Consider the following 19,068-nt stretch of genomic DNA (forward strand, 5'->3'; position numbering starts at 1 on the left):
CTTAATGCTCTCACAGATTGATAATTTATTCAGATATGCATTAACAATGAAGAAATGGTACACTGTATCATGATCTACTCAGTATACAATTAATCCTTAACATCTGCTAAACCATTATAAATTCAGAGATAAAACCAAGTCAGTAAAGTTGAGCCAATTCCTTCGTTAGTGTACATGGATGAAGGCATTTAACCAAAACACATATCTACATGATGTAAGTTTCTATTTTAATAAGAATGAACAGTAGTGCTCCCTTGTTTGCTATCTGACACAAAGTGAAACACTGACAAACATTGAACTGGTGAAGTAAAATGTAGTACTTTTACAATTGACTGTCACATGGCAGAATTAACCAAATTTGTGAAATATCAAGGGGCACTTTAGATAAAATTCAACTGTGGAAACTTTTGGGCCGATCTGCATGCTTATTTTGAATAGTTCTTTCAGAAACTTGTGTTATAAATATCTAGATGCTCAGTTTTTTGTTCATTTAGGTAAACAAATACAATCACTGTTGATTTACAACACATGTATTTTATGAAAGTCAAATGGGATAATTCTGTGCAAGATGTTTATTCAAAGAATTTACAAAACAGACTGAAGGGTTTCCATAAATTCTTGACAAAACAATTGACCAACAGTTGTTAACATGAATAGCACAAGTCTGGAAAATAACTGGTGTTCCACATTTACCTGTAAAAAGAATACAAATATTAGAAATACGAATGTGATACAACATAAATAACTAAACCGTTAAACTAGCTGTAACTAGGTTGTTTGCTTGATTGTGAAATATGGTTTTACAGAATTGTTTAATTGACATTTTTTGTTAAAATGTATTTTCAAAGACAAAGTTAGACAATCTGTTAATCATATATATTATATATATATATATATATAATTATATTTGTATATATGTGTATATATATATATACCCACACACACACACACATACATATAGATATAATATATATATATATATATTTATATATATATATATATATATCGTATATACATATACATAACATGTACAAAATGTGAAAACGCAACAGCAAGTTTTACACCAGTAGCTCATTGGGTACATACATAGTTATTTACATTTTAAATAGTGAGCAGACAGGTTTGTTGATTGTCTGAGTAGTATTGTTCCTTGGGATAATAAAATACTGAGCTCAAGTCATGTGATATCAAACACCAGGTACTCAGTGTTTGGTATTTGAGTTATTAAAATTGCCAAAATGAGTTGATTAAGAATCTGCATAAATGGCCATTCGAAAAAGACGTGATTTTAACCAACGCAAGAACAGCAAAAGACACGACCATGCCCCGCTTGAGTAATGAAGATTGCCTGGTTGCTATTGGCATAATTGAAGGCAGCCTGCCTGCGAGAGAAGCTGCCCTTGAGAATGAGATGTTCTGCTTCAACAATCAGCAGACTAGTCCAGAGAAACCAGCTCTGCGGGACAGGCCACATCCTGGAAAGCAAAGGGTCACTACACCGGCCAAGGACCATTATGCTGACTGTTGCATTGTTCAGACAACCAGTGGGGTGGTGGAAGTGTGATGATGTGGGGAGGAATCGCCTTTAACACAAGAGCACCACCATACTGCTCAGCGATACAATAAACCTTTTAATTGTGTGGAGAACAGTGAAGATGGGTACCGATATCTCTAGATATAGCTCGATCTCTCTCTCTAACTATTTAGATTCTACAGTAGTTACCTTTTTAAGGGTGGGGACTGAAATTCCTTCAAGCCCTATTTTAGTTGAACATGCAGCATGAAAGTGAGCAATGATAATGGGAGAAAGACACGCATCTGATGTGTAATGGGCAGTCAATTTACAAATACAGTTGTTCAGCAACTTTCTAGTTTTAATTCACTTGTAAGCACTGAGTAATTTGAAAGCAGTCAAGACAGTTGCAATAGGCAATATTGGTATTAGTATATGAAATTAGCCTTATGATAATTAAGTTATGCAAAACAATTCAATCCATGCATTGCAATATTTTTAAATCCATAAGAAGCTATACAATTCTTGTCTGAATAAATAAAATGTGCATATTATAAACAAACAGTTTTGGTAATTAAGTTAAATCCAAGTTATTAAAATTGCAATAACTACAGAAATGAGTCACAGGCTATTTTATACTTACAGAGCAGCAGCACCAGAGATAATTTCAATAAGCTCTTTGGTGATGACAGCTTGACGAGTACGATTGAATGTAAGAGTCAGCTTGTCAATGATCTCAGCTACATAAGGAAAGGAAAAGGTATGTTAGGTACCAACAGTAAATAAGCCATTACAGGTTTCAACAGGTCACTGATCTACAAGCAAAGCACGCAGAATAAATTCTCACTAAAGCCTATGCATAGTTTCATAGCATGTGCATTAACGTAACAAGACATGTCATCGGTATAAAAACTGTACACCACCAAGTATGTCTATATGTAAATTACAATCTGTATGTACTTTATATGACTATGCGCCTCATGGCCCCATGGTCTACAAATCTACTATGCTCAATAAATTCTGCTAAAGAATATTCATAACACGTTTAACGACAATAATGAACTGAAAGCTCAGTGTTACATATAGGCACCACCACACTATCTATACACACACTTGCAGTCAAATTTACATACAAAATTACATGGAAATGTATAATTTCTAGAAATTGCTCAAAAACAAAATTATAGGAAAAATCTTTTGTAGCAAGTTTTGCTTTTGTGGATGAGGGAAAAAAAAAAGTCTACAATTAATTTAACACATTTTTTTGCAAAACTTAAAAAATGCTAATTCAAAAGGTATTCATACCCTGACAAGGAAAATTAAATTAACACATAATTGAGGCATCTTTAGCAATACTAATCTCTTAAACAATTAGGTTTCCAAAGATCCTCAAATGGATTGAGATCGAGACTTTGACTAGGCCATGCCAGAATCTTGATTTTATTCTTCTTTGGCTCAACAGTCGTTATGTAGATTAGATCAATTAATATATTTCTTACTTACAAAATAAAAGCAAAGGAAGAAAACAAACAAACAGTCTACAGAAGATTGTGGCCTCAGTTATTTTTATGTTGTCTTCAATAAAAAAAAAAAAAGTTATTAATTAGTTTTACCTTGATGTTAACATTTGACATTGTAAACATTTTAAATGACACAATTATTCTGAAATAAGTAGTTGGTAACGTGATAAACAATTATTGGGCAGGTGATTACTTATAACTTTGTTGAATAGAAAACAAATACAAATGAAACAATTAGGATGTTTGTCAATGAGCTTTTGTCATGATTCTTTAGTAATTTCTGGCCATTCTTCAATACAAAATTGTTCCAGTTCATTCAAATTCAGAGGATTTCTTTTGTGCACAGCCTTCTTCAACTCATTCCAAAGATCCTCAAATGGATTTAGATCGAGACTTTGACTAGGCCATGCCAGAATCTTGATTTTATTCTTCTTTAACCATTCTGAAGTAGATGTTGATGTTTGCTTTGGACTGTTGTCGTGTTGGAATGTCCAGTTGCACTTTAAACCAATTTTGTACCGGAGGGGTTTCGGATGATTGGCCAATATCTTTTGGTATGCTGTGGAATCCATTTTACCATGCAGTGAACTAAAATTTCCTGTGCAAGTAGAGAAACAGCCCTATAGAAGGATATTGCCACCTCCATGCTTGACAGTTGGTATGGTGGTCTTTTCTTTGTACGCCTCACCAAACTTTCTCCAAACATAACGAACATTAGCGTGACCAAATAGCTTGATTTTTGTTTCATCACTCCACAAAACCTTTGCCCAGAACTCATATCTTGTATTCAAATGCCATTTTGCAAACTTTAAGTGATTGTCCTTATGACGTGTTCCTAAGAGTAGCTATTTCCTTGGCCTGCTACCACTGAGACCTTCACCATGCAATACTCGCCCTGTGGTTGAAATGGAAACCCCAGTCCCACTTGCAGCCAGTTCACTTTGAATATATTGTTATTATCCTTCCTCACGATTCTTCTACTACTTCTTGGTGAAAGAGCCGTCTTTCTTCCAGACCGAGGGAGCGTTGTGACGGTACCAGGAGTCTTGAAATAGCTTGATAAATCTTGTATCTTTCACCAGCTTTATGACAAATAACTTAAAAGGTCTTCAGATAGCTCTTCACTTTTTCCCCCATATTGACTTATTAGTAATGACAGCAATCATCATGCCTAACCATTTTACATTCGCCAGGAATGTTCACCTACAATCTAGAATTTTCTAGACTTTTCTAGAATTAGGTTTTTCATTATACTGAAATCTCTAGCACCTTGTAGACTTTACTGCCATAGCATCAAAGGGTATGAATAATTTTGAATTACATTTTTGGAGTTCAGCCCAAAAAATTGCTGAAATAAAATAACTGTAGACATCTATTTATAACCACAGGATTACATCCAAGCAAATAACTCAAATTACAACCACTTACCCTCACTCCACACGCATCTTAAAACCTTTTTTTTTTTGGCAATATGTACAAACCCCCCCCCCCCCCCCCCACCCCCCCCCCCCCCCCCAAAAAAAAAAAAAATTAAGTCAATCTTACAAGCATTCTTGCTGGCATTGTCCATAGCAGTCATCCTGGCACTCTGCTCACTTGTGGTGGACTCCTTCAAGCTGTAGTAAATAATGTTGACCAAAGCAAACTCCTGGTAATTTCTCAACACGTCCGCATCAATGTCATCATAAATTCCCATGTTTTCTAAAATGATTAACAACTGTTACAAAGTAATACAAAAAGTACCAGCTTTAAAATTTGCATGTACAGTAACTGAAAATATTAATCATACATGGTTCCTTTAAACTTGGCTCAACAGTTGTTATGTAGATTAGATCAATTAATATATTTCTTACTTATAAAATAAAAGCAAAGGAAGAAAACAAACAAACAGTCTACAGAAGATTGTGGCCCTCAGTTATTTTTATGTTGTCTTCAATAAAAAAAAAAAGTTATTAATTAGTTTTACCTTGATGTTAACATTTGACATTGTAAACATTTTAAATGACACAATTATTCTGAAATAAGTAGTTGGTAACGTGATAAACAATTATTGGGCAGGCGATTACTTATAACTTTGTTGAATAGAAAACAAATGCATTTGTTTCCGAAAAGATTCGAAAATACTGTGTCTTGATTCTGTGTATTCAAAGACTTGTAACAGTTTTAAAAATGAATGTTTTGTATTTTGTACTAAACCAGCAGTTTGTCAGTCACAAACAGTTGACAAATGATATATTAAATAATAAAATTTGTTAATCAAATTAATCTGCCTTTTGTTTTACCTGTAGTACCATTTAGTAGAGCACAAATTGTAAAGGGATACAGCTGAAACATTGAGAGAGAAGGTGTACAGTTTAAAAAAAAAAAAAATGTTGAAAACCATCGATCTAAACAGTGACCGATTTAAACTTGAGATGAACACTGCAAGGAAAAGAAAGGAGCATAGCAATCAGGAAAGACCAACAAATCCATTCAATGTCTCCATGCTGGCTCTGGCACTGGGTATGCAAGGATACCTGACTACAAAGGATTGCAATACAAGTCTATTTTTGTCAATCAACTACTCTTACCTGAGTTTGCAATAGTATCAACAGAGAACACAGGCTTCTCATCAGTCTTGTATGAGATAACAGACCTGTTAATGATACACAAAAATGTCATTATTTATTATTATTTTTAAAACAAATGAACAAACATTTTAAAACAATCTTTAACATATCACTTACAAACAGGACAGTGATTCTCACCTGAATTTGTTGTAAATGACAGATCCTTGGTCAAATTCATATCCAGAATTTATCAGATTAGTGGCAATGACTGATGCATCCCCAAAGGTTGGAGGTTTACGTCCTACTTCCTTGAAATTAAGCAGAAGGTGGTCTTTATGAGTCCTGCAAAAATCAGTTTTATAATTATTGTACAAGCAGGTGTTGCTACCAATATGACATGGGTGACACTTAGATGCTATTTTGAAATGAAATGCAACATAGTAAAAAATAGAAATGTATGTTGAAGACAGCCATTTCATTGTTTACCATAAATGCAAAACAAGTAAATATTCCATCTTGGATGCTTGTTATTACTTCTAGCAGAGTCAACGCAGTATAAGTGATAACCAGAATTCAGTGTTGTAAAATGTTTAAAACAGGCAGCTATAGCTTACCCTGGTAGGGAATAGGTTGATCAAATAGAGCTAAAAGCAAAACAGTACTGAACCAGGAATGCAACTTTGACGTAATATTTAATTACTTATGGGTAGTATCCTGGATTTAGCAGACCTAATTTACATATTAAGACTGCAATTAAAAAAGTAAGACATTCTTCTAAGAGGTTACCTTGGTTGTGCATGGCAGCAGAAATCTGTCTCAAATAAGATATTTTAACCCCAAAATAGCAGTCGAACAGTCAATAAAGCCCTGCAAAGGTCTCTAAAATATTATATATTAAAGACACACACAGTGCCTATAGAAAGTCTACACCCCCTTAAACTTTTTTCACATTTTGTTGTGTCAGTGCCTCAGAGTTTCATGCATATAAATTTGGATTTTTTTCCACTTATCTACACACCATACTCCACACTTAAGGGGAAAAGTTTTTATTGAGAAAAAAATTATATATTAAATACAAAACTGAAAGATCATAACTGGATAAGTCTCCACCCCCATCAGTTAATACTTGGTGGAAGCACTTTGTCAGCAATTACAGCTGTGAGTCTGTTGGGATAGGTCTCTACCAACTTTGCACACCTAGATTTGGCAATATTTGACCATTCTTCTTTACAAAACTGTTCAACCTCTGTCAAGTTCCTTGGGGAGCATTGATGGACAGCAATCTTCAAGTCATGCCACAAATTTGATTGGATTTAGATCGGGGCTCCGATTGCGCCACTCAAGGACATTTACCTTTTTGTTAGCCACTCCAGTGTAGCTTTGTTAACTTCCGTCCCCGTTTCAGCTTTCTTACAGAGGGCAACAGCTTTTCCTCAAGGACTTATCTGTACTTTGCTCCATTCATTTTCCCTTCTATCCTGACAAGTGCCCCAGTCCCTGCTGATGAGAAACATCCCCATAACATGATGCTGCCATCACCATTCTTCACAGTAGGGATGGTGTTCTTTGGGTGATGTGCCTTGTAGGGTTTGCACCAAACATAGCGCTTTGAATTTAGGGTTAAAGTTAGTTCCAGTTTAGTTTTGTCAGACCACAAAACTTTTTGCCAGATGGTCAAATAATCTCTCCAGTGTTTTTTTGCATACTTCAAACGGGATTCAAGGTGGGCTTTCTTGAGTAATGGCTTCCTTCTTGCCACCCTACCATACAGGCAGATTTGCTGTGGAGTGCTTGGGATATTGTTGTCACGTGCACACTTTGACCAGTCTTGGCCATAAAAGCCTGTAGCTCTTGCAAAGTTGCCATTGTCCTCTTGGTAGCCTCTCTGATCAGTCTCCTTCTTGCTTGGTCATCCAGTGTGGAGGGACAGCCTAATTGAGGCAGGGTCCTGGTGGTGCCATACACCTTCCACTTCTTAATAATCGCCTTGACCGTTCTCCAAGGGATAGTCAAGGCCTTTGATATTTTTTTTTTTTATACCCCATCCCCTGATCTGTGCCTTTCAACAACTTTGTCCGCGAGTTCTTTTGAAAGCACCTTCGTGCTTATGGTTGAGTCTTTGCTTTAAAATGCACTACCCAGCAGAGGAAACCTACAGGAACTGCTGAATTTATCCTGAAATCATGTGAATCACTAAAATTTAACACAGGTGGAGACATTTTAATTCCAGGCTATAAGGCAATAAAAGGTGAAAAATTTGACAGGAGGTGTAGACTTTCTATAGGCACTGTATGTATGTATGTATGTATGTATGTGTGTGTATATATATATATATATATATATATATATATATATATATATATATATATATATATATATATATATATACACACACACACACACACACACACACACACACATTAGTGTTGATACTATAATTGCTGATAAAGTAGTTTTTAACTAGTGTTTCACATACTTGATGTGTAAATCCATGTTTTTTTTTTGTTGTTGTTTTTTTAAGCTGGTTAATGATCAGGTTTTAAGATAATTTTTATATGCTGAATTAATAAGCCATCAGTAAATGCTGTATGTAAACAAGGGGTGTTTCATGGCTACATCTAGAACATAAGAACATAAGAAAGTTTACAAACAAGAGGAGGCCATTCGGCCCATCTTGCTCGTTTGGTTGTTAGTAGCTTATTGATCCCAGAATCTCATCAAGCAGCTTCTTGAAGGATCCCAGGGTGTCAGCTTCAACAACATTACATCTGCCTATTCTGGAAAGGTTTTCAATAAATGAATTTCCCTTTCTGTATTCTGCTTAATTTACTGTACAGTGATTTTACATTTTGTTTATAGCTATACAGGTAGAGAAATGCATACATGCAAGATTTTTATGATCCAACACAAGGTTTTAGTAACATATTATGCTGCATGAACTCTGACAGTTTGATACTCTGTAACCAGCTAGTTGTAGTCATTGTTTACTTGCAAAGTTTTGATGAGAAAACTCTTTCTGTACAATTACAATGCCTTGCTGGTAATAAATAGCTGTTTTCATGAACCTCTCATTAAAGAGCATCTCCACTCCAGTTACCATGCTGGCAACAACAGGCTGCAATTTGTTAAAATACAATATTCGGTCCTACAGGGCTCAATTCTTGGCCCAACTTTGTATATGCTGCCTATGTTATGCGTAGCTATGGGGTTAATTTTCACTGTTACACTGATGATATACAGCTATATTTATTTATCCCCGAAACAGGGCGGCACCTTGGCTGTAAATATTTTGGGCACCTGTCTTGCTGACCTAAAAAAATGGAGGCTTAAACTTTTTAATGCTAAACTCAGAGAAAACAGAAGTGAGGATTCTGGGATCTCAGAAGCAACAAAGTACAGGCAATCCTCGACTTACGACTCTTTTGCATTATTACCCTGCTTCGACTTTACGATATCGATACGGCATTTATGACATGGCAAGGCATGAGCCATAAGTCATGTGTCCGAACTGCAGTACATGTATTGGTCGTCCTGACTCAGTCTAGCGTTTTTTTTGTTTTGTTTTTTTTTATGCATGCAACTGTTTTTATTTAGAATTTATTTGCCCTTAACAACAATGGCACTGGAACTATTTTTAAAGTGGAGGTCCTGAAATCCATTGAACAAAACTGTAACCCCTGTATATGATGGAAGCCATGCAAAGCAACCCCAGCACCCCTAGTTCCAGTGCCCCTGCTTAACAATGTCTGATAAGAGCAATTGACTCAAAACGAAACCTAAACTGTGAACTCTGTCACAAGATGAGAGGTTTAACTTCAGGTGACCGTAGTTCTGCATACTACGCATATACACTCTGAACACATCATTGGAAAGGCCCTAGTCTGTACTTTTAAACAAGCCAGGTAGGTGTCTCAGTAATATACGTGTAATCACCGGGCTGAGTGTAAAGAGTTAAATAAATATTTGCATGAGTACAACAGAACGGGTCATTTTTGTAAAACTTATCTGGCCAAAGAGTCAGGAACGTAACCCCAATTTATAACATTGTTCCTGTGGGAAAATATGCTTCGACTTACAACGCGACTTTCAAGAACCAATTGTGTCGTAAGAGCGAGGGCTGCCTGCAATACGGTGGCTTCTCTTATGAACTAGCAGACAAATTGAGAAATATTGGTGTGATTTTCGACCCAAATCTATTTTTTGAGACACACATCAGGAACATTACTGAAATGTACTTTTATCATCTAAGAAATATCATCAAATTGAGAAGTATTCTTTCCGATTCAGAAAGTGAGAGATTCATGCATGCTTTTTTATCTTCTAGAATTGACTATTGTAACACCCTATTCTCCGATACTCATAGTCAGATCGACTGCAAATTATACAAAATGCTGCAGCTAGAATTTTAACCAGGACTAAGACGAGATCGCATTACTGCTGTGCTAACATCTCTGCACTGGCTTCCGGTCAGATTCAGGATAGATTTTAAGGTGTTGCTTTTAACTTATAAGGCATTGCACAATCTTTTAATACCATATATTCAAAGATGCCCACTCAGATCACAGAATGCCAGGTTTCTTACTGTCCCACAAACTTAAAAAAAAAAAAAAAAAAAAAAAAAAAAACAGCTGGTAGAGTATTCAGCCAGAGGGCCCCAAACTCTGGAATGATCTGCCTAGCTTTAAGTCGGCAAAACTGGTTCATATGACTAAATGCAATACTAACTTAAATGATACAACAGTAAATGGTTTTAGAAAATAGTTGACAATCATTTTTCTAAAGTCACTGTGAAAAAAAAAAGTATAAATTGTTATCCACAAATTATGAATTACAAAAATTACTCAAAAACGAAACAGCATGTAAAAGACAGAGAAATGATTACCTGTAAAGCAGACCTCTCAGTTTGTCACCAACACTAATTACCATTATCTCCTTCCCAGCACTTGTCAGATTAGCGATCTCACTCTTGATAGCCTTCGCAACATTTGAGTGAATGGCACCACAAAGACCACGATCTGAGGACACTCCAATTATGATGTGCTTGTTCTTGTCTTCAGTGGCCTTGATCTCTGCTTTTTCATACAGGGCTACAAAAGATAAATAAGATACTGGTACATGTGATGTGCATTAACTAACATGAAGACAAAGGTCTACTGCCTAAAACACTTGGATTGCCTAGGAATCAACAACATGAACATTCTTGAAAATTCCAGGTCGGCTAAATGTTAACATTTATAAATGTATATCCCAGAGAAAGAAAGAAAGAAAAAAAGTCAAAGGTAATTAAGTTATTCTGTAACTAAAACAATTGTTGAATCTTTCTCATAGAATGCTTGAGAGACTGGCTGTGGTTCCAGACCTTGGTTTACGACCTTGAGCAAGACCCCTTTTCATTCACCCAAAGTATATCACAATTATTGAAATAATAATAACAGTAATAATAATAATGTGGGATAGGTAAAGTCTGTACCTAGGGCACCAGTTCCATACACTCGAGCTTGCTTCAGTTCTCTTTCAGCCCTTGCATACTTTGCTGCAGCAACCATCTTCATGGACTTGGTGATCTTCTGGATATTCTTGATGGATTTCAAACGCATGGTGACTAGAAAAAAATAAATAAAAAACACATGTGCTTCTTTTACTTTGAACAACTGTACAAAAAACATGGTACTTCACTCCTATTAAACGTTTTTTTTTTTTTTTTTCGTATTTATGGTGCGAATGTCTGACCAAGAAATAGCACTTACTGTCCTTCAATGTAGCCATGTTCCTGACTTGGCCACTGCAAAAAAAAAAAAAAAAAGTAATACTTAAATTGATTTCAAACTTAGAGAATTTGCTTGTTAAAATGTATGACATTTACCAAATAAAATATGCTGGAGCTTTTGTATTTAAAACCTTAATATTTTAAAATACTCGCGCAAATATTGACACTGTATGATGTGTCTTCTTCAACAATGCAGAAGAAAAGCTTGTTTAGGTGACAACCAATCAGACGTTTGTCTATTCGTGTTTACATTTTTATATATCAAACCGAAATGAACTATGTTGTACCAGTGTCGGCTTATATATATATCTATATATAGATATATATATATATAATCTATATAGATATATATATTATATAATATATATAGATAGATATATAGATACGTGCAAAGAAAACTTTGAGCATATTCAGTGTTATATAGATTACTCGGGTAAATAGATTTAATTTGTACCAACGTTACAGCCACATGATTTAGGATTACGGTCCTATTCCGTATACTGTAGTACAGTGTGACACTCATGACCTGTACTTGGGCAAGATCTTTTTTTAGTATAATAACATCACATACTAAAGCCTCTGCCTTTTCATATTTCTTTGTAGTTCGATATTGTCGATAAAGCATACAAGTTTCACCCCTGTAAAACACATTTCATTCAATAAGTATGCAGTGACATTGAAGCGCTACATACATTAAGAAAACAGTCCTGCTGCAATAACAAATACTAACTTCGTAAATAAAAAAAAAAAAGTCAAATCGAGTCTAGTATTATTATATGAATTAAAACAAATGTATTCCTGCACATCTACAGTGAACTTGGTCTAATCTGTACTACTGAAGTTCTGTAGGGAGGCCTGAGGGTGCACATTTTGTCCTTTTAATCATCGCTTTATCTGAACTGCTTGTCCAACAAAACAATCAGATTTCGCTTACAAAACATATACACTCACTGCTAAGTACATAAATAACATATGATGTTGTATTTAAAATGTTATTACCATTGAGGCTGGAAAACCAAAGTGCTGGTTCTGGCAAACATGGTGATTTCGCTGAAGGTCAGACGCCGCTAACTGCGCAGGCGTGAAGAACTCTCCAGCCTGTGAAATATCTTTCTAATCAGATTGTGAAGTCTCGCGACAGCTGGATACTGCGATACCGGAGGCTGGGGCGCATTAAAACATGACGACTCAATGGCGAACACAGAAACTAATGAGATTTTACGCAAAGGTCCTTGTTTGAGATGACGTAAACGTCAATATTAACAAGTGTGAGCAGTGTTACAGTTTTTGGAGAGCAGGCTTTTTAGTTTGTGTTTTATTTTGTTGTGTTTCAAAGTGAAAGAAAATGGGGAAAGCGGAATTCCTATCGCCAAAAGCCATCGGCAATAGGATCAAATCTAAAGGGCTACAGAAATTAAGATGGTATTGTCAGATGTGTCAGAAGCAGTGTAGAGATGAGGTGAGTCCTGTGTTTTCCGTGAACAGATTTCTCATGTATACATACTTTAAGTTTGTTTGGTTTAAAAAAATATCCAGCGTATCAAGACTTTTTTTATTTTATTTTATTTTATTCTAGTAGAGCTGAACTAGAATCTCTTGTGCATTTCCAGATTCTCACATATGGGCATTATTTACTAGTAACCATACGTTTCAGAAACTGCCCTACTGAGCACTTACTTCATGAGAACGTCTTCCTTGTTATGTCAATTTCATAGCATTCCCCAAATATGTAGTTGTAGCTGAAGGGATACAGGTTTCTTCTAGTTTTTATTCTGACAACATTTACATTAAAGTTGCATTTTTACCACTGTGGGCCACTCAATCGTAAAACTGTTTATCAGAACCAAACAATAGTGTTACACGTTTATATTTCCGATCCACGAGTGACGCATTATCATGTTTTGATGTATTTATTAGAATGGGTTCAAGTGCCACTGCATGTCCGAATCTCATCAGAGACAACTATTGCTTGCTTCAGAGAATCCTGACCAGTTTATGGACTACTTTTCAGAGTAAGTGTACATCTACAGGAGCACATTATTAAACTTTTTTGTTTGTTTTTTCAACAGAATTATTCTGTACCCTGTGTATCAGATAGTATACTTAGTAAAATAATCTAAAGGCTAGAAGTCTGTTGCATATTCAGCTTTATTAATCTTGAATAATATAACACTGGATTTTAGTGTATGTATATGTGATCTCTCTCTCTCTCTCTCTCTCTCTCTCTCTCTCTCTCTCTCTCTCTCTCTCTCTCTCTCTCTATATATATATATATATATATATATATATATATATATATATATATATATATAGAGAGAGAGATTTATGCATTTATTTATTTTTTTCCAGGGAGTTCAAGAATGAATTTTTAGAGCTGGTTAGAAGAAGATTTGGTAAGATTTGTTTCATACAGAATCTCCGCTGTAAACAACATCCGGCACTTTTACTTTTCTTTCTTGTTATGGTGTTAACATGTTGTTAATTGATCATTTTAGGAACAAAGAGGGTACACAACAATATTGTGTATAATGAGTACATCAGTGACAGAGAACATGTCCATATGAATTCCACACAGTGGGAAACACTGACGGATTTCACTAAATGGTTGGGCAAAGAAGGTAGGTTTTTTACTCCGATTAATGAAACATATAGTTCCTTTTTTTTTTTTTTTTTTAAATGGCTGAAATTAACCTTCATTTCAAATCTTATGTGTGTTCTATTCTGCCATTCTGTTGTATTGGCAGTAGGCCTAATGATCTGTTCCTGTATGTTTAGGCTACTGTAAAGTGGATGAAACACCCAAGGGTTGGTACATACAGTATATAGACAGGGACCCTGAGACCATTGCAAGGCAGCAAGAACTTGAGAAAAAGAAAAAACAGGACTTGGATGATGAAGAGAGGAGTGCAAAATTCATCGAGGAGCAAGTTCGGAGAGGAAAGGAAGGAAAAGAAGGGGTATAAATCTCTATTTTATATTTCACACATTGAGCAAAACTGCCTGTCCCACAATGTGTGCAAACATAGATCATTTTCTGTAAAATAACACAGAATTGAATTTTCTATAAATATTTTAGCAGGGCTGAAATGTGTGGTCTGCATTTAGGAACAAAGAGGGAAATCTACAACATTTAAGATAGTTTAGTCATACTAACTAGTGCATAGTCTTTCAAGGCATGAGCCTAATCTTAAACTACCATTGTGTAATGCAAATGGTAAGCAGTGACAATTATACTGAAGCTACTGAGCCACTGTTTCTGCAGCAGGAGGCCTGCTGGTGCACATTTTCTCCTTTTAATTGCTTTATCTGAATTGATTGTCCAAAATTACTCGGATGGTCCGTTTTTGTTTAGAAATAAAACAGTTGCATCGTTTCCTTTGGTAAACTTAAGCAACATTATATTACCAAGCTACTCAGCGTTGGCATGGCCCAGTCTGGAAAGATTCCACCTAGATTTGTGGGCGCCTGTACAGTAGGGTTCTATGTGAACTTCAGCGGATGATTTCCCTCTCAATCAGAGGAGCGCAAAGTTCAGCATTGCATCATGTGGGCTCCAGGCTTGGTCAGCAATTTTAATATTTGTTCCCCTTAGGAAACATCATTTTTCACAGAATTAAAAAGAGAAAATGAAGAAGAAAAAGGTATGTTGAAATGTCTGTTTGAATTGTTTGTTTATTTTTTATTGTATGCATCCTTTACTCAGAAAGGCATTCATATATGGACACAGGAGATTATGCAGCTGAGACTTAGTTCTACTCGTTTATTTAAACTGTGCTCGTACAATCCTGCCTGTTGTCCTGTCAGTCACACATTATTTTAAAAGTACTTTGCTGGTTCATACTAGCTTAAAATTTTGTTTAATGTGAAAAATGGAATCTTTTATTTACCTTTTTGAATGCTTCACTTTTTATTGTTTTATTCTCTAGTTGCATTCAGTTTAAACAAGGGACCAAGTACATCTGCTGCAACGTCTTCAAAGTCAAGGTAAGAAATGTGTTGCAGAATTATGTTCCATACACTAATTGGTTTCATGTCATGAAGAGATTTGATAGCTAGTTAAGTTACTGTATGGTCACTATTTTCAAAATGAATAGTGTTTCTAAATTGATGGGTTTGTTCGTTCCTCAACAACGTGTATCTGTCTTTTTAGTACTTCTCTTGGTCCCAGTGCACTGCAGGCTGCAACTGCATCAGTGAAACGAAAGGAAGCAAGCCACAGTTCTGAGTCTAAGGAGAAAAAGAAGAAATCTGCCCTGGATGAAATCATAGAAGTACATGTTTAAAATCCATCCCTGCATGTTATTTATAACACAACTTTTTTGTTATTCTCTTAAACATAAGTAATAATGAATAAAGGACTGTTGCATTTATTTACTGTTTGCTGCTCTAGAAAGAGTGCAAAGAAGAGCGACCAGAATTAGTCCGGGTTTAAAAGGCACGTCGTATGCAGACAGGCTAAAAGAATTGCATCTATTTAGTCTTGAACAAAGAAGACTACACTGCATTCTGATTCAAGCATTCAAAATTCTAACACATATTTGACAGTGCCGACCCAAGGGACGTTTTCGACCTGAAAAAAGAAACAAGGACCAGGGTTCACAAATGGAGATTAGATAAAGGGGCATTCAGAACAGAAAATAGGAGGCACTTTTTTACACAGAGAATTGTGAGGGCCTGGAACCAACTCCCCATTTATGTTGTTGAAGTTGACATCCTGGGGTATTTTAAGAAGCTGCTTGATAAGATTCTGGGATCAATAAACTACTAACAACCAAACGAGCAAGATGGGCCGAATGGTTGCCCTCATTTGTAAACTTTCGCATGTTCTTATTTATGTACATTTACCATTAATTAAAAACAATAATTAGTTAAATTACTCATTACTAGATTTCTTGTTCATTTTAGATGGAAGAACAAAAAAAGAAAACATCCAGAACAGACTATTGGCTGCATCCTGTAAGTATTCTGCAGAAGCACACTAATGCACCTTTAGACTAATACAACTTAAGATTAATTAAAGTCAACTTAGGTCTTTAAAACCTTGCATTCCGGAGATTTTATCAGGTTAAACAAAGTGATTACTGTAAGCTGTCAAAAATGTAAGTTTAATACTATATTGTGGAATCACAGCCATCATATTGTACTGCAGATGTCAATTGAGTCATGAAATCAAATAATATTTTGGGTGTTTATTTATTTGTTTGTTTGTTTGTTTGTTTGTTTGTTTGTTTTTCCACCAGAATATTGTTGTGAAAGTATTAACCAAAAGGCTGGGCGATAACTATTACAAGAAGAAAGGACTAATAAAGGTAACATATAAGCCCAGATGTGGTTTGAGAGTGGAATAAGGTAGAAGACATGCACTGGTGGCTTGTGAGTTATGTACACAAAATGTAAGGTTTGAAAGAAAAAAAATTGACACATTGTTGTAATAATGAATAGGATGTCCAGGGGAAGTACACAGCGATTATAAAGATGGTGGATTCTGGTGACAAACTGAAAATTGATCAGGCTCATCTGGAGACAGTCATTCCAGCACCAGGTAAAAACAATAGTAAAATATTCAGAATAAACAAATACTGTACTAAAGAGTTATTTTATTTTGTATACAAAAAGCTGCCAATGAAGCATATAAACTTGCTTTTATCAAGGCTTGTTAAATGATCATTTTCTGCTTTTTTGCATTATTATGTATGCTGTACCTGTATGGGATTTTAGTGGAAAAAGTAGAGGTTGTGTTGCAGTGTAATTTTGTATATTTGTATTACTAGACCGATTTATCTTGTATGTTTGGTTGTTTTTTTTAATTATTTTTTTTTATATGTAATGTTTATTTTCTCAGGAAAACGAGTACTGGTGTTAAATGGTGGTTACAGGGGAAGCGAAGCCATCCTCGATTCTATAGATGAAAAGAAGTTTACTGCCTTAATAACTATTGATTCTGTAAGTGTTATGAGTGACAGCTGCCATTTTGCCCCTTATACATGTTTGAATAGTCATGTCCCTTTTTAAAGGAAGGGGTTCAGATACTGTTGAAATGTGGATAGTAATGATCTTATAGCTCGTTGTAGTTCACAAAATGGTTCTTGAATGTGTTCTAGTTTATACTCATTGTTTAATGATCATTCGATCTTAAGTATCCTGCAAGTAGCGGATACGTGTAGTATTGTAACCTGCATACCATGGGATATATCTAGGGCTTCAAGTTTTCTGTGGTTTTGTTGATCACATGACGTCCTGTGGCAGTGTGCCCGCCCCTGTGCATATTTATGTTTATATGTTACGTGTTTTGTCTTAATGTTGGTGTATACTCATTGGTACACGGGATATAAATGGGACTGTGTGACACGAGTGATTTAAAATGTATATTTGTATTTAGGCACGAGGATTGCACAACACTTCACATGCAGGTAAAATGTAATATGTGAGCATATTATTACATATACATATATAACCATATATTGGAACAGTGAAGGCGATTGCCCAGCCTGACCTATATAGGGTACGTTTAAGTTTCTCTCTCCTCTCGCTCTCCCAATTAACATTTAAAGAGAGGTAGAGATTTGGAGAATAGAATCCAAAAAGTTCAAGCCCTGTATACATCATAGTGTGAAATGAGTGTGTCGTTACACCCCTAGTGGATTGAAGAAATTACTTTGCAACTGATGCTCACAATGTTTTGATTTTAGGGGCGCTTAAAAGGACGGAAAGTTGATGTCCCATATGAAGATATTTCCAAGCTGGCTTGAATAATACGTTTCACATATTTTCTGAAAGACCTAGACACCATGATGCTATCTTAGCTTTTCAAGATAATAAACTCTACTATGTCAGAGTTATCATTATTTGCACTGAATAATGCTTAACATTGAACTCTTGAAAGTTTAATGTTTCTGTTATCACTATGTAAAGTCTTCCCATGTGTGTGATTGTGGCATGAAAAATAAGTTTATTTACATTTCTCATATTACATTTTTTTCCCAAATACATAATAAAATGTTTTCTCTCACCTACCCAGTGGTGTTTGGGTTACAAGTAGTCAAGATCCAAATCTTTGATTTTAATTGTTTTCCGATTTAATATAATTCTTGCACTTCTTCCTCCTTTTCTGCCATAGCCTCAGTTCAGAGCACTGCACCGTTTGTTAAAATATCCTTAAAATACCTTGTTAGAATATCCTTTATTCATTTCATTCATATATAACTTTTTATATTGAGAAATGCATACATATTTCAAATTGTTCTAGTACTAGTTGGGATTCTTTTTGTCAATTTTGAATGTGCTTACTCGTGTTTATTTGATTTTTTGTAAGTTTGACTTTCGTCTGGTCGATACTGTGAGGGTGCAAAAGTTTTCAGCAGTCTTGTTGTAAAGAGTTATAGCTAACAAATCTAGAATGGTACCAGATATAATTTTATGAAAATTAAAATACATGCTTTCTGTAACATGCAAATGTAGGACCTTTGCTATGACCCCTTTAATATAATATATACTGGAATTCCTCAAAGTCTTCCCAGCAGACACATGGTGCTTCGATACAGCTGGTCAATAATGTTAGGTCTGACTATGTTCCAATCGATGACTTCTATTACTGCTAGGGATTCCAATCACTCTATACAAACACATTGTATAGGTAAGTTGAGAAAAAATAATTCAAACCAGAGACAGTATAAACATATGAATATACATTTTAAACCAACATTCAGAAATCTAATATTG

At 35.3% G+C, this 19,068-nt stretch overlaps 2 protein-coding genes across 4 annotated transcripts; one reads left to right on the plus strand and one right to left on the minus strand.

Annotated features, from left to right (window-relative positions):
- Window positions 1–557: 557 nt before the first annotated feature.
- Window positions 558–12,453, minus strand: LOC121319857 (ATP synthase subunit gamma, mitochondrial-like). Of its 2 annotated transcripts, XM_041257749.1 has the most exons (9): window positions 12,349–12,453; window positions 11,330–11,364; window positions 11,053–11,184; window positions 10,465–10,669; window positions 5,781–5,924; window positions 5,604–5,668; window positions 4,579–4,734; window positions 2,157–2,253; window positions 558–693 (listed from the first exon to the last, which is right to left on the minus strand). In XM_041257749.1, the coding sequence occupies exons 1-9, from the start codon at window positions 12,387–12,389 to the stop codon at window positions 690–692; spliced, it is 879 nt and encodes a 292-aa protein (XP_041113683.1). In that variant the 5' UTR covers window positions 12,390–12,453; the 3' UTR covers window positions 558–689. The 2 variants fall into 2 exon arrangements, with proteins under 2 accessions (XP_041113683.1, XP_041113684.1); XM_041257750.1 differs by lacking the exon at window positions 558–693 and having other exon boundaries at window positions 2,153–2,253.
- Window positions 12,454–12,498: 45 nt separating this feature from the next.
- Window positions 12,499–18,923, plus strand: LOC121319856 (DNA/RNA-binding protein KIN17-like). 2 transcript variants are annotated; one of them, XM_041257748.1, is made up of 14 exons: window positions 12,499–12,808; window positions 13,267–13,361; window positions 13,699–13,742; window positions 13,845–13,967; window positions 14,125–14,306; window positions 14,942–14,990; window positions 15,276–15,333; window positions 15,500–15,620; window positions 16,255–16,305; window positions 16,590–16,658; window positions 16,792–16,891; window positions 17,192–17,292; window positions 17,729–17,759; window positions 18,039–18,923. In XM_041257748.1, the coding sequence occupies exons 1-14, from the start codon at window positions 12,695–12,697 to the stop codon at window positions 18,062–18,064; spliced, it is 1,164 nt and encodes a 387-aa protein (XP_041113682.1). In that variant the 5' UTR covers window positions 12,499–12,694; the 3' UTR covers window positions 18,065–18,923. The 2 variants fall into 2 exon arrangements, with proteins under 2 accessions (XP_041113682.1, XP_041113681.1); XM_041257747.1 differs by lacking the exon at window positions 17,729–17,759.
- Window positions 18,924–19,068: the final 145 nt, after the last annotated feature.

The sequence above is a fragment of the Polyodon spathula genome, chromosome 8 (genome assembly GCF_017654505.1).
Source record: "Polyodon spathula isolate WHYD16114869_AA chromosome 8, ASM1765450v1, whole genome shotgun sequence".
In the NCBI taxonomy this organism is placed as follows: Eukaryota; Metazoa; Chordata; class Actinopteri; order Acipenseriformes; family Polyodontidae; genus Polyodon; species Polyodon spathula.

Bases quoted from the DNA above. Each gene is read 5' to 3' on its own strand.
- LOC121319857 (XM_041257749.1), bottom strand. From the start codon at position 12,389: ATGTTTGCCAGAACCAGCACTTTGGTTTTCCAGCCTCAATG. The intron at 4,735-5,603 runs GTAAGAGTAGTT...TAATCATTTTAG, and splicing joins TGATACTATTGCAAACTCAG to AAAACATGGGAATTTATGAT. The intron at 2,254-4,578 runs GTAAGATTGACT...TTCCTTATGTAG, and splicing joins CAATGCCAGCAAGAATGCTT to CTGAGATCATTGACAAGCTG.
- LOC121319856 (XM_041257747.1), top strand. From the start codon at position 12,695: ATGGGGAAAGCGGAATTCCTATCGCCAAAAGCCATCGGCAATAGGATC. The intron at 15,334-15,499 runs GTAAGAAATGTG...CTGTCTTTTTAG, and splicing joins GCAACGTCTTCAAAGTCAAG to TACTTCTCTTGGTCCCAGTG. The intron at 15,621-16,254 runs GTACATGTTTAA...TGTTCATTTTAG, and splicing joins CCCTGGATGAAATCATAGAA to ATGGAAGAACAAAAAAAGAA.